Source organism: Podarcis cretensis (assembly GCF_951804945.1).
Source record: "Podarcis cretensis genome assembly, chromosome: 18".
Lineage (NCBI taxonomy): Eukaryota > Metazoa > Chordata > Lepidosauria > Squamata > Lacertidae > Podarcis > Podarcis cretensis.
In genome coordinates, this window is record NC_137188.1 from 7,951,220 (window position 1) to 7,964,460 (window position 13,241).

At 45.0% G+C, this 13,241-nt stretch overlaps 1 protein-coding gene across 1 annotated transcript in view; it reads right to left on the reverse strand.

Annotated features, from left to right (window-relative positions):
• Positions 1-554, reverse strand: part of FSD1 (fibronectin type III and SPRY domain containing 1) — a 28,154-nt gene extending 27,600 nt beyond the window's left edge. Inside the window, exon 1 of the mRNA XM_079961088.1 lies at positions 435-554. Within this exon, the coding sequence (XP_079817214.1) occupies positions 435-449 (15 nt within the window). The 5' untranslated portion in view covers positions 450-554. The remainder of the gene's footprint in view (positions 1-434) is intronic.
• Between the last annotated feature and the right edge of the window lie 12,687 nt (positions 555-13,241).

Here is a 13,241-nt window from a genome sequence, read left to right on the forward strand (position 1 = left end):
CAGGAGAAGGCCTAGCTTTCTACCTGTAGGGATTTTATTTTGCTTGACTTTGGAGGCACACCCCACCATACTAGCACCTGTGTTCGGAGCCCAAGAGGCAACACAGACAGGCAGCCGCAGCCCTGAGGTCGCCTCCCCGTCGCACCTTTTCTCCCAAGGCAGAAAGCGCTCTCTAATCCCCCTCTCTGCCGTTTGCTTTGTGCCTCAGTCCGCAAAGACATCTCCCAAGCTCCACACCCTTGCAACCTCCCCTAAGATGCAAAGTCGACGGGGAACGAGGATGACAAAGCAGAGATGAAGGGAAGGCAAGAGAAAGCCCTTTGGTCCAAGGGGAGCATCTCTCCATCTCTCCATCGTCCTCAGTTTCCTGGTTGCTGCATCCTGTATCCTCCCTCTTTTTTCCCTCTGCATCCCTCGCATCAGCATCTTTTTACCTTTTGGTCGCCCATCTTCAGCTGCTTCCTCTGTCATGGACCAGGAAGGATGCTGAGAGGCAGGGGTAGGAATTGGCCCTCTTGTGGAATTAACAAAGCTGATTGGGGGGTTGTGGCCGGGTGGAGGGGAGGGTGGGGGCAGAGAAATGCTTCTGAACTTACTGCCCTTCCTCTCTGCGCAGATGGAAGAGCATGCTGGGAAATGTAGTCCAGTGAGAGAGAGACAGAGAATAGAGGATGGGTGGAACTGGGTGGCGATGAAAGCAGGCTTGTAGACAAAGGATTCGCCTGCATGTCTATGTTCCTGGTGTATGCAGCAGACTGCAATTCATCCAAAGCTAAAGAAAAGGTTTTCAGCACAGGGGAGGAAATGCGGGAGGAAGAATGGACAAAATTTAATGATTATTTGGTTAAAGCTGTTAAGTTAAACTAATTGGAAATAGCTTGCAGGTATTAGATTGGCTTAGGATTTTATATAAGTTAAGTGATGAATTAATACAGTGGTACCTCAGGTTACCTACCCTTCAGGTTACAGACGCTTCAGGTTACAGACTCTGCTGACCCAGAAATAGTGCTTCAGGTTAAGAACTTTGCTTCAGGATGAGAACAGAAATCGTGTGGCGGCAGCGGGAGGCCCCATTAGCTACAGTGGTGCTTCAGGTTAAGAACAGTTTCAGGTTAAGAACGGACCTCTGGAACGAATTAAGTACTTAACCCGAGGTACCACTGTATGTTTAATTTCGAATTGAAGTGTTATAAGGATGTTAAATGATTAAGTTAAGTTTATAAGAACTCTGATTTGAAAAACCATTAAAAGGATATGCACTGAAACCCAACCAAGGGGAAGTGAGGAAGTCACTTAACAATGTTAATAAGTGCAATTTTAATAAGGTTATGATTTATGTTTGTTTGTTTGTTTGTTTGTTTGTGAAAATCAATAAAAAAATTGGAAAAAAGAGCTGAGAAGGCAAGAATCGTAGAGTTGTAAAAGGACCCTGAGCATCATCTATTCCAACCCCCTGTGCTGTTCTTTTGAATCGTTTGTACATTTTAATCCCCACCCTAATTGTTTTTATATCTGCAACTGCTTTATTTGTTTTGAAATAATTTTTATTTGCTTGTGCCAGAACACACGGCGTACTCAGTAAAGAAACATTTGAACATTTGGTCTCTCCTTTTGCTTTACTGAACATCGTCAGGGCGGGACAAAAATTCACAGAAGGTTACCAGATTCAATCTTCGACATCTCTAGAAGGACTAGGGACAACAATTGCCTAAAATCTTAGAGAGCCGCAGTGTAGACAAACCTGAGCAAAGCAATCCACCTTTGTTCCTTTTTTAAAAAATAATTTTTTTTTATTTGGTTTTACAAATATAGAATTATAGCAATACAATACAAAATACATATCCATATTTAGAGATTTTTCCAAATCTCTGGACTTCCCACCTTCCCTTCCATGGGTCCTATAGTCAACCTTTTCAACTGCATATCATTTCATAATCCGTGTTTTATGTCTCTCCATTCTGTCCATAATATTTGCTACATTACAATTGTTATTGCAATAATAATAATAATAATAATAATAATAATAATAATAATAATTTATTATTTATACCCCACCCATCTGGCTGGGTTTCCCCAGCCATTCTGTGCGGCTTCCAACAAAGATTAAAAATGCATTAAAATGTCACACATTAAAAACTTCCCTGAACAGGGCTGCCTTCAGATGTCTTCTGAATGTCAGGTAGTTGTTTATCTGGGGGGAGGGCGTTCCACAGGGCGGGCGCCACTACCGAGAAGGCCCTCTGCCTGGTTCCCTGTAACTTGGCTTCTCGCAGGGAGGGAACCACCAGAAGGCCCTCAGAGCTGGATCTCAGTGTCCGGGCAGAACGATGGGGGTGGAGACGCTCCTTCAGGTATCCTGCTAATGTTCTCATCTGCTTACAGTGGTCTCCTAGGTAAAGGTAAAGGTACCCCTGCCCGTACGGGCCAGTCTTGACAGACTCTGGGGTTGTGCGCCCATCTCACTTAAGAGGCCAGGGGCCAGCGCTGTCCGGAGACACTTCCGGGTCACGTGGCCAGCGTGACATCGCTGCTCTGGCGAGCCAGAGCCGCACACGGAAACGCCGTTTACCTTCCCGCTGGTAAGCGGTCCCTATTTATCTACTTGCACCCGGAGGTGCTTTCGAACTGCTAGGTTGGCAGGCGCTGGGACCGAGCAGCGGGAGCGCACCCCGCCGCAGGGATTCGAACCGCCGACCTTTCGATCGGCAAGCCCTAGGCGCTGAGGCTTTAACCCACAGCGCCACCTGCGTCCCCTGCAGTGGTCTCCTAGGTATGTTATAATTTTCCCCATTCTTTATTGAAGTTTTGGTCTTCTTGGTTCCTGAGCTTTCCAGTCAGTTTTGCCATTTTGTGATAGTCCAAACAGCTTGGTTCGCTATTTTTCTCTGGTAGGGACTTTGTCTTCTTTCCATCTCTGGGCTAATAACATCTGCGCGGCTGTCATTGCATACATAAAAAGCCTGTTCTGCTCCATTGGAATATCAGTACCTACAATTCCTAAGATCATGGCCACTGGTCCCATCACCTCCTGGCAAATAGAAGGGGGAGAAATGGAGGCAGTGAGAGATTTTACTTTCTTGGGCTCCATGATCATTGCAGATGGTGACAGCAGCCACGAAATTAAAGGCGCCTGCTTCTGGGGAGAAAAGCAATGACAAACCTAGACAGCATCTTAAAAAGCAGAGACATCACCTTGCCAACAAAGGTCCGTATAGTTAAAGCTATGGTTTTCCCAGTAGTGATGTATGGAAGTGAGAGCTGGACTTCCTTCTTACCGTTTCCTGCCTGGTTCCTCTAGCGCCACCCTAGTTTCCTGTGGATCAGTGACGTTATCGTCCCCAATAACAGGTGTTCTCATGTCATCTGTAATACAGCCTCCCTCCCTGTCAGGGTTTAATTTCGAGCTCTCCTGATCAGTTTACTAGGATGCCCCCTGGTTTAGGGTGGGAATAAGTAATAAAATGGGACGTGGGTGGCGCTGTGGGTTAAACCACAGAGCCTAGGACTTGCCGATCAGAAGGTTGGCGGTTCGAATCCCCGCGATGGGGTGAGCTCCCGTTGTTCGGTCCCTGCTCCTGCCAACCTAGCAGTTTGAAAGCACGTCAAAGTGCAAGTAGATAAATAGGTACCACTCCAGCGGGAAGGTAAACGGTGTTTCCGTGCGCTGCTCTGGTTCACCAGAAGCGGCTTAGTCATGCTGGCCACATGACCCGGAAGCTGTATGCCGGCTCCCTCGGCCAGTAAAGTGAGATGAGCGCCGCAACTCCAGAGTCGGTCACGACTGGACCTAATGGTCAGGGGTCCCTTTACCTTTAAGTAATAAAATGAGAACAGGAAAGTAGAGAAAGAATCTGTAGTGATGGCGGAAGTTCTGATTTTTCCCATGATGACTGTTTTGAGGTGCTTTATAAAAAATAGAAAATTTCAAATCCTTTAAACAAGCTTTGCTGGTGCCCTAAGAACAAGTGTAATCTACCTACAGTGGTACCTCAGTTTACAGATGCTTCAGGTTACAGGCGCTTCAGGTTACAGACTCCACTTACCCAGAAATAGTACCTCAGGTTAAGAACTTTGCTTCAAGATGAGAACAGAAATCGTGCGGCGGCAGCGGGAGGCCCCATTAGCTAAAGTGGTGTCTCAGGTTAAGAGCAGTTTCAGGTTAAGAACAGACCTCCAGAACGAATTAAGTTCTTAACCCGAGGTATTGGGTTGGGGAAAACTATGAGGCAGACTCTCCTTCTTCTCCACAATAACACAACACTTGCAAACTCTAGAGATTTCTTTCTTTCCTTCCTTCCTTCCTTCCTTCTTTCTTTCTTTCTTTAAACTTGAGATGTCAAGGTAAGACGTAGGGTTTCAGAAGTCAATGACTCATGCTTTAACTGCATGTACTTTGTCGAAAGATTTGTTATTTTAATTAAAGCATGTTAACATCCGTTCAGTCCTCGTAAGGTCTCCGCTGATGCCCTTTGAATTTCAGCAACACCCTGGAGTGATATCATATTGCATGTGACTCTCCACATTGACTGACAGCTGCAGATGGGGAGGAGAAACGAAGTCTAAGTTTGTACTTGAAGGCAAACCTACCTAATCCACATTTTCCGAAACAAGATGAGAACCGAAGCACAGCCAGCCTCAGAAATTCACATGTAACTGAATTTTGCAATGGCGTTCCCCAGGAAAAAAAAATTGCTATCGTGATACTAGGGTAAAGTGTACCAATAGCGTACAGTGGTACCTTGGGTTAAGTACTTAATTCGTTCCGGAAGTCTGTTCTTAACCTGAAACTGTTCTTAACCTGAAGCACCACTTTAGCTAATGGGGCCTCCTGCTGCAGCTGCGCCGCCGGAGCCCGATTTCTGTTCTTATCCTGAAGCAAAATTCTTAACCTGTAGCACTATTTCTCGGTTAGCGGAGTCTGTAACCTGAAGCGTATGTAACCCGAGGTACCACTGTACAAACATTAGAGGAAACCGCTTTGCAGAAATAGATATGTTAGACAAAAATACACTGAAGTGTACCGTAGTTTTCGGTGTATAAGACAAGCTTTTTTTCCTTTAAAAAGGATGTTTAAAATTTTGGGCTCGTCTTATACATGGTAGTTCAGAGTGGGGGCTGGCTCCACAACTCTGGGCAATCCTCCCTCCCCCCCATTTTCTTAAATCAGAGTCCCCCAAAATAGGGGTCGTGTTATACACAAGGGCGTGTTATACATGGAAAAATACGCTATATATCAGGAGACATTCCAACTAAACCGCTAATGAATTTTCATGACTTTTTTTTTTAAAAAAACTGCGATCTGATGTGGGAAATGTTGGAGAACTGGAATTAGGATTGGGAGAAAAAGGGAAGTGTAATGGTTGTAAGGGGTTACTTGTGCGTAAGTTGCCTTCCGTTTTGGTTAGATTGCCTGGGCAACCATGCCTTGGCTGCCAGCTCACACTCCGTGACCGGTCAGTCACTCGCAGAATCCGTCAGTGGGCGTTTCTTAAACCTTTTCCAGCATAAGAGCTGTTTGATGCCAAGTCTCCTCCTACTTTCCCTGCGCGGAACGCGTCTGCGCAAGTAAGGGGAAGGCAGAGGTGTGTTCGCGCTCTCTCCACTAGTCTCTGGTGAAGGGTCTTGGAGACCTGTCTCCAAATCCTCCGTATCCCTCTCTTCTCTACTGGTGTTACGCTGAATTCCTTCCCCCCTGCTGGTCCCCTCTCCGTCATCGCTCTGGAGCCCTGCCTCCGCCTCTCGCTCTGATGTCAGTTCCCTGACAGGAAGGAAAAGAAAACTCGGCTATATGCAACCTGCGCCTGTGTAATTTGTTTCTTAAAAAAACAGCACTGAATCTGCTCTCTCTGTGTGTGCGGTTTTGCAATGACTTGCAAGAATATTGCAATTATTTGCATCTGTGGTGCTTTTCTTTTGGGGAAAAAAAGGTGGGGGAACTCACAACAAAGTTTGCTTGTTTGTTTTATTGCAATTGTTTTATTGTTTTATTGCAGTGCCACACACACACACAAATCCTGGGCAGTAAGATGTGATTAATAAACTCAAGCAGGCAATGGTCTGGATTAGAAATGGCCACCATTTTATCGATTATAGACATAGGTGGATTTTGAGCTCAGGCATTGGGTATATATCCATTCTAGCCCCCCCTCCAGTCAAATACAGTGGTGCCTCGCAAGACGAAAAGAATCCGTTCCGCGATTCTCTTCGTCTAGCGGTTTTTTCATCTTGCGAAGCAAGCCCATTGACGGCTTAGCGGATTAGCGCTATTAGCGGTTTAGCGGCTTTTAGCAGCTTATCAGCTTATTGGATAAGCGGATAAGCGGCTTAGCGGCTTAGAAAAAGGGGGAGAAAAGGGAAAAAAACCGCAGGAACTCGCAAGACATTTTCGTCTTGCGAAGCAAGCCCATAGGAAATTCATTTTGCGAAGCACCTCCAAAACGGAAACCTCTTTCGCCTAGCGAGTTTTCCGTCTTGCGAGGCATTCGTCTTGCGGGGCACCACTGTACAGTGGTTGTTGTTTAGACGCTTAGTCATGTCCGCCTCTTCGTGACCCCCTGGACCAGAGCACGCCAGGCACTCCTGTCTTCCACTGCCTCCCGCAGTTTGGTCAAACTCATGCTGGTATCATCGAGAACACTGTCCCACCATCTCGTCCTCTGTCGTCCCCTTCTCCTTGTGCCCTCCATCTTTCCCAACATCAGGGTTTTTCCAGGGAGTCTTCTCTTCTCATGAGGTGGCCAAAGTATTGGAGCCGCTTTGTTGGAGGGAAGTCTGGGAATTGGGAGGGGGGGTTAAAAATGTTTTCTTTTCGGTTATTTTTTAATGTTAATGAGAAATGTGCAGGGTAATATGGTATTGATACAATGTGGCATATAATTGAAAACTAATAAAAATTATTTGACAACAACAAAAATTTATTTATTTATATACAGTGGTACCTCGGGTTACAGACGCTTCAGGTTACAGACTCTGCTAACCCAGAAATAGTGCTTCAGGTTAAGAACTTTGCTTCAGGATGAGAACAGAAATCATGCTCTGGCGGTGAGGTAGCAGCAGGAGGTCCCATTAGCTAAAGTGGTGCTTCAGGTTAAGATCAGTTTCAGGTTAAGAACAGACCTCCGGAACAAATTAAGTACTTAACCCGAGGTACCACTGTATTTTCCCAGTAGTGATGTATGGAAGTGAGAGCTGATCGCCGAAGAATGGATGCTTTTGAATTCTAGTGCTGGAGGAGACTCTTGAGAGTCCCATGGACTGCAAGAAGATCAAACCTCTCCATTCTGAATGAAATCAGCCCTGAGTGCTCACTGGAAGGACAGATCCTAAAGCTGAGGCTCCAAGACTTTGGCCACCTCATGAGAAGAGAAGACTCCCTGGAAAAGACCCTGATATTGGGAAAGATGGAGGGCGCAAGGAGAAGGGGACGTCAGAGGACGAGATGGTGGGACAGTGTTCTCGAAGCTACTAAAATGAGTTTGACCAAACTGCGGGAGGCAGTGGAAGACAGGAGTGCCTGGCGTGCTCTGGTCCAGGGGTCACGAAGAGTCGGACACGACTAAACAACAACAACAAGCATCTGAAAAAGTGTGCATGCACATGAAAGCTTGTACCAGAACAAACTGAGTTGGTCTATAAGGTGCTACTGGTCAATTTTTATTTTTTTAAAACTTTTATTTCAAGTAGGTTGATAGTACGCTGTTTGGTTGTTATTCAAAGAATTAAAAAACCCCCACAAATATTTGGTGTGTTTTGGAGAGGGGGGAGAAGTAGGGAGAAACTGGTTCTCTTGGCTTTTTAATATACCTAATATCTCTGAGTACGCACCCCCCTGCCGCTTGCCCTCTGTTGAGCATCTTTTGTTCCACTTCTGCAAGGCTGCACATTATAGGGAGAGAGAAATTCGGCCTCTATTAATAGCAGGAAGCTTGTCCCGCCGTACTCCTTTCCCAACTTTGGTTAAATGCCCGGGGAGTTGGCAGCGGCTCAGGGGTTTCTCCTAGCCAAACTGCTGAAGGCGAAGGGTTGGTTCAAACCCTCCCCCCCATCCGCCCTTTGCAGAATTTGCAGTGGGGCTGTTCCAGAGGCCTGGAGACCTCGCATAACCTCTTCTCGCCCCCCTGTCCGGCGAGAGAAGACTAATCCCTCGAAGCGAGAAGGCCGCCCACCAGTCTTCCCACCTGCTCACATCTCCTTTACACAACACGGTTTCACGTAGTCTCAAGATCACGTTACGAGCACCCTGGGAAATATTCCCGTACTACATGAAAATGATGTATAGATGGTATATAACACCAGTACAGATAGCAAGAATGTATAAAACTGGCACAAATATATGCTGGAAATGCAAGGAAGAAGAAGGGACCTTTTATCATATGTGGTGGGATTGTAGAGAAATTAAAAAGTTTTGGGAAATGATATATCATGAGTTGAAGGATAGAGGGGGGTTTGCCCTGCCGGACTTAAGACTTTACTATGAATCGGCAGCTTTCTGCTGGTTGAAACACTGGCTACTTCTGGAGAACACTGACATTTTGGACCTGGAAGGGTACGACAATAGTTTTGGTTGGCATGCATATTTATGGTATGACAAGGTAAAGGTGTACAAAAGTTTTAAAAACCATATTGTGAGGAAAGCATTGTATAACGTTTGGACTAGATATAAAGATCTGCTGGAAAGTAAAACCCCTAGGTGGGTGTCACCAATGGAAGCTAGGGAAGTAAAAAAGCTTAATATGGACTCTAAATGGCCAAAATATCATGAAATTTTAGAATATGATGGTGAAAGGGTGAAACTTCAGAGTTATGAGAAACTAAAGCCTAAGGTTCGAGATTGGTTGCATTATCATCAGATAAATGAGACATTTAAACAGGACAGAAAAATAGGATTTCAGAAAGAGAAGTCAAAATTAGAAACAGAACTGTTGGAACCCAATACTAAGAATTTATCAAAAATGTATAACTTGCTGTTGAAATGGAATACACAGGATGAAACGGTGAAATCAGCTATGATTAAATGGGCACAAGATATCGGTCATGATATTATGTTTGCTGACTGGGAACAGTTATGGACCACCGGTATCAAATTTACTGCATGTAATGCTTTAAAAGAAAATATTATGAAAATGATCTATCGGTGGTACATGACCCCAGTCAAGCTTGTAAAAATTTATCATTTGCCTAACAATAAGTGTTGGAAATGTAATGAGACTGAAGGCACTTTTTATCACCTTTGGTGGACCTGCCCAAAGATTAAAGCTTTCTGGGAAATGATCTATAATGAAATTAAGAAGGTCCTTAGGTGGACTTTTCCTAAGAAACCAGAGGCTTTTCTCTTGGGCATGGTTGGCCAATTGGTGTTAAAGAAGGATAGGATTTTCTTTATGTATGCCACCACAGCAGCAAGAATTCTACTGGCAAAGTATTGGAAGACGCAAGAACTACCTACTCTGGAAGAATGGCAAACAAAGGTGATTGACTTTATGGGACTGGCCGAGATGACGGGCAGAATCCGTGACCAGGGGAAAGAGACAGTGGAAGAGGACTGGAAGAAATTTAAAATATATCTCAAGAACAATTGTAAAATTGACGAATGTTAAGATGTCAGGGGGTAAGAGGTAAAGAAATTGCAGCAGTAATCAAAAAAAAACTAAAGGAACTTTTATGAAAGGGAATTAAGATAATGGACCTAAGGGTTGCTAAAGAATCACGAAACAAGAATGCAGGGATGGGGAGGTATGGGGAAGTCAAAAGAAAGAAGGGTATGAAACGATCAGTTGGAAATTATGTTGTTTTGTGGTACTTTTGTTATCTGTTTGAAAAACGAATAAAAATTATTATTAAAAAAAAAAAAAGATATATCATGAGTTGAAGAAAATGTTCAAACTAACGTTTGTAAAAAAAACCAGAAGCAAGGGTCTTAGTAGCACAATGATGGAAGAATGAAGAAACCCGGACAAAAGAACAGTGGCAAGAGAAACTGATGGACTATGCGGAACTGGCAAAATTGACGTACAAACTGTGTGACAAGGACAACTGTGACTTCAAAGAAGAATGGCAACTATTTACAGACTACTTAAAGAAACAACAAAGCGAATTGGACTCCTTGGCAGGTTTTGAATAAACTGACACAAATTTATTTGCTAATATATTAGATGGAGGATTTAGAGATTTTTACAATTTTATAACATGCAGAGAAAAACATGTGTTGAAAAGTCAGAGAGAGGAACTGACGGAAGTCTTGGGGGGAGGGAGGGAGGGTTATTTGGAGGGGAGGAGGGGAAAAATGGGGGGAATGAAAAGAAGATGATATGTTTTGATAATTTGGTATGTTGAAACTCTTAATAATTTATTTTTTAAAAAGGAAAATGTTCCTGTGGACCATTGATCCATGCTGGGGTGTAACCACGAGTCCTGCACCTGGGTGGGTTTCGTGGTGGGGCCAAATGGGCAGAAGTTCCCATCGCTCTTTTTGTTTGTTTTTAAATTTATTTATGCAATTTTTCAACTGAATTTTTTTACAGAGATATATCAAACATAAATAATAAAAAAACAAGATTCCAAGGAATCTGCTGGATTTTCCTCCTCCTCTTTGTGGGTCCTATTATTAACCCTTTCCTCTCGTATCTTTTATGATCATCCAAACCCTTTACCCCTTCCATTATGTCCAGAATGCCCCTTCCGATCTTCAGGAGGAGGAGGGGGGGTTGTGGGATCACGACCCCGCCCACACTCGCTCTCACGAGGCTGGCGTCAGCCTCGCGGGAGACAGGGATTCACCCAATTAGCATACCCTGTGGCGCCAGCCAATCGGCTGGCGGCAGGGGCGGGCCTTCGTAGGGCCACTTAAGGTCAGGGCAGCCCCTGGCTCGCCCCCTTTCTTCCCTGGAGACGACGCGGTTTCCCACCCACCCGCCCTTTAGGTTTTGCCACTGACCTTGCTATGGGCTTCGGCTGGTCGCCGCAAGGGGCCTGGTAGGAGTTTTTCCATTTGGCTAATTGGCTGGTTTTGTGAGCCACTTGGTTTTTTCGCCTACCTCGTAGCAAATCATCACAACTCCCTCGGTTTTGGCGGTAGGCATTGGCCGGGGTATTATCATGCAGATGAGGTTGGGGGGGAGGAACGCCATCACCTCCCCCAATGCTTGAAGGGTAGTTCGTTAAAGGACTCCGAGGGGCGACGCCTCGTCCGAAACCTACGGAGGCTAGGGCCTAAAGCGCACCCCCGAGCGGTAACCCCTCGGGGAGTGCCTAGGGATATGCATCTCGGGTGGCTCCCCCTGTTGGTGTTTAACCCTTCCCGGTCAGACCGGATAGTCGGTTAGGGCCAATGCCTAAAGCCAATACCCTTCTTTCCTGTAATCAATAAAGTTGTGGCCATTTTCGCCCATTAACCTAAAACTCTGTGTCCGTTGTCTTCATTTATTCCACCTGTGGGGGGGAGGGAATAGCCACACAATCAACCTTAAACTACAAGTGCTATTCCAATCCTACTAATGATTTTGAACTGTCTTATAAATTTCCCCCATTCCTTACTGAATTTTTGGTCTTCCTGATTTCTGACTCTTCCAGTCATTTTAGCCATGTCGGTGTAGTCCATCAACTTCATCTGCCATTCTTCTCTGGTGGAAACTTTAGCTTCTTTTCATTGCTGGACCAATCACATCCGTGCAGCCGTGGTCACATACATAAATAGTCTTTTCTGCTCCCTTGGGATTTTGGCACCTAGAATTCCTAAAAGGAAGGCTTCAGGGTTTGATCCCACAATGCAATAGGATATGCTTCATACAGTCAACGTCCTGGGAACATAAACAAAACCTATTCTGATACGGGACACCCCTCAGTCTGCCATTTAGAACTTCTGAGGGAATTAGACTTAGTCCGGCTTAAGTAAATAAACACCGATAGGTACAGACAAATTCCTAAGGTATGAGGATATCTGAAAGTCGTATCCGTATTGGGTTCCAGCTGCGACCGGGCTACAAATTACATAAGATCCGGATCACAGGTCGCTATGTGAGATGTCCCAAAACCTTTGCCTCCGGGATTCAAGGGCAGTGTCGTAACCCAGATGATGTAAGAGGGATGATGTCAGTCCAATCGAGGTGGCTTTTCTGGCCATAGTTTTCAGCCATGGGTTCAGCAACTTGGTTCTAGAACTCAATCCGTTTCCTGGAAGTCCGTTTGACTTCCAAGACGTTCGCAAACCAAGATGCTCCCAATCGAGTGTTAAAAACAATACAACAATTCAGTTGCAAACAGTCAAAATGGATGTTCGGCTTCCGAAAAACGTTTGCAAACTGGAACGCTTACTTCTGGGTTTGCGGAATTCAGGAACTAATCTGTTCCTCAACGCAGCTGTCCAGGAACGAAGGTACCACTATAACTCGAAACAAGTTAGACAGATTAGAGAACTGGGCCAAAACAAACAAGATGAATTTTAATAGGGAGAAATGTAAAATATTGCACTTGGGCAAAAAAAATGAGAGGCACAAATACAAGATGGGTGACACCTGGCTTGAGAGCAGTACATGTGAAAAGGATCTAGGAGTCTTGGTTGACCACAAACTTGACATGAGCAACAGTGTGACGTGGCAGCTAAAAAAGCCAATGCAATTCTGGGCTGCATCAATAGGAGTATAGCATCTAGATCAAGGGAAGTAATAGTGCCACTGTATTCTGCTCTGGTCAGACCTCACCTGGAGTACTGTGTCCAGTTCTGGGCACCACAGTTCAAGAAGGACACTGACAAACTGGAACGTGTCCAGAGGAGGGCAACCAAAATGGTCAAAGGCCTGGAAACAATGCCTTATGAGGAACGGCTAAGGGAGCTGGGCATGTTTAGCCTGGAGAAGAGGTGATATGATAGCCATGTTCAAATATATAAAAGGATGTCACATAGAGGAGGGAGAAAGGTTGTTTTCTGCTGCTCCAGAGAAGTGGACACGGAGCAATGGTTCCAAACTACAAGAAAAAAGATTCCACCTAAACATTAGGAAGAACTTCCTGACAGTAAGAGCTGTTTGACAGTGGAATTTGCTGCCAAGGAGTGTGGTGGAGTCTCCTTCTTTGGAGGTCTTTAAGCAGAGGCTTGGCAACCATATGTCAGGAGTGCTCTGATGGTGTTTCCTGCTTGGCAGGGGGTTGGACTCGATGGCCCTTGTGGTCTCTTCCAACTCTATGATTCTATGATTCTAAGTGGCGTGGAGACATTTCATTCCGGATCTGCTAGGTGGAGCCCATAT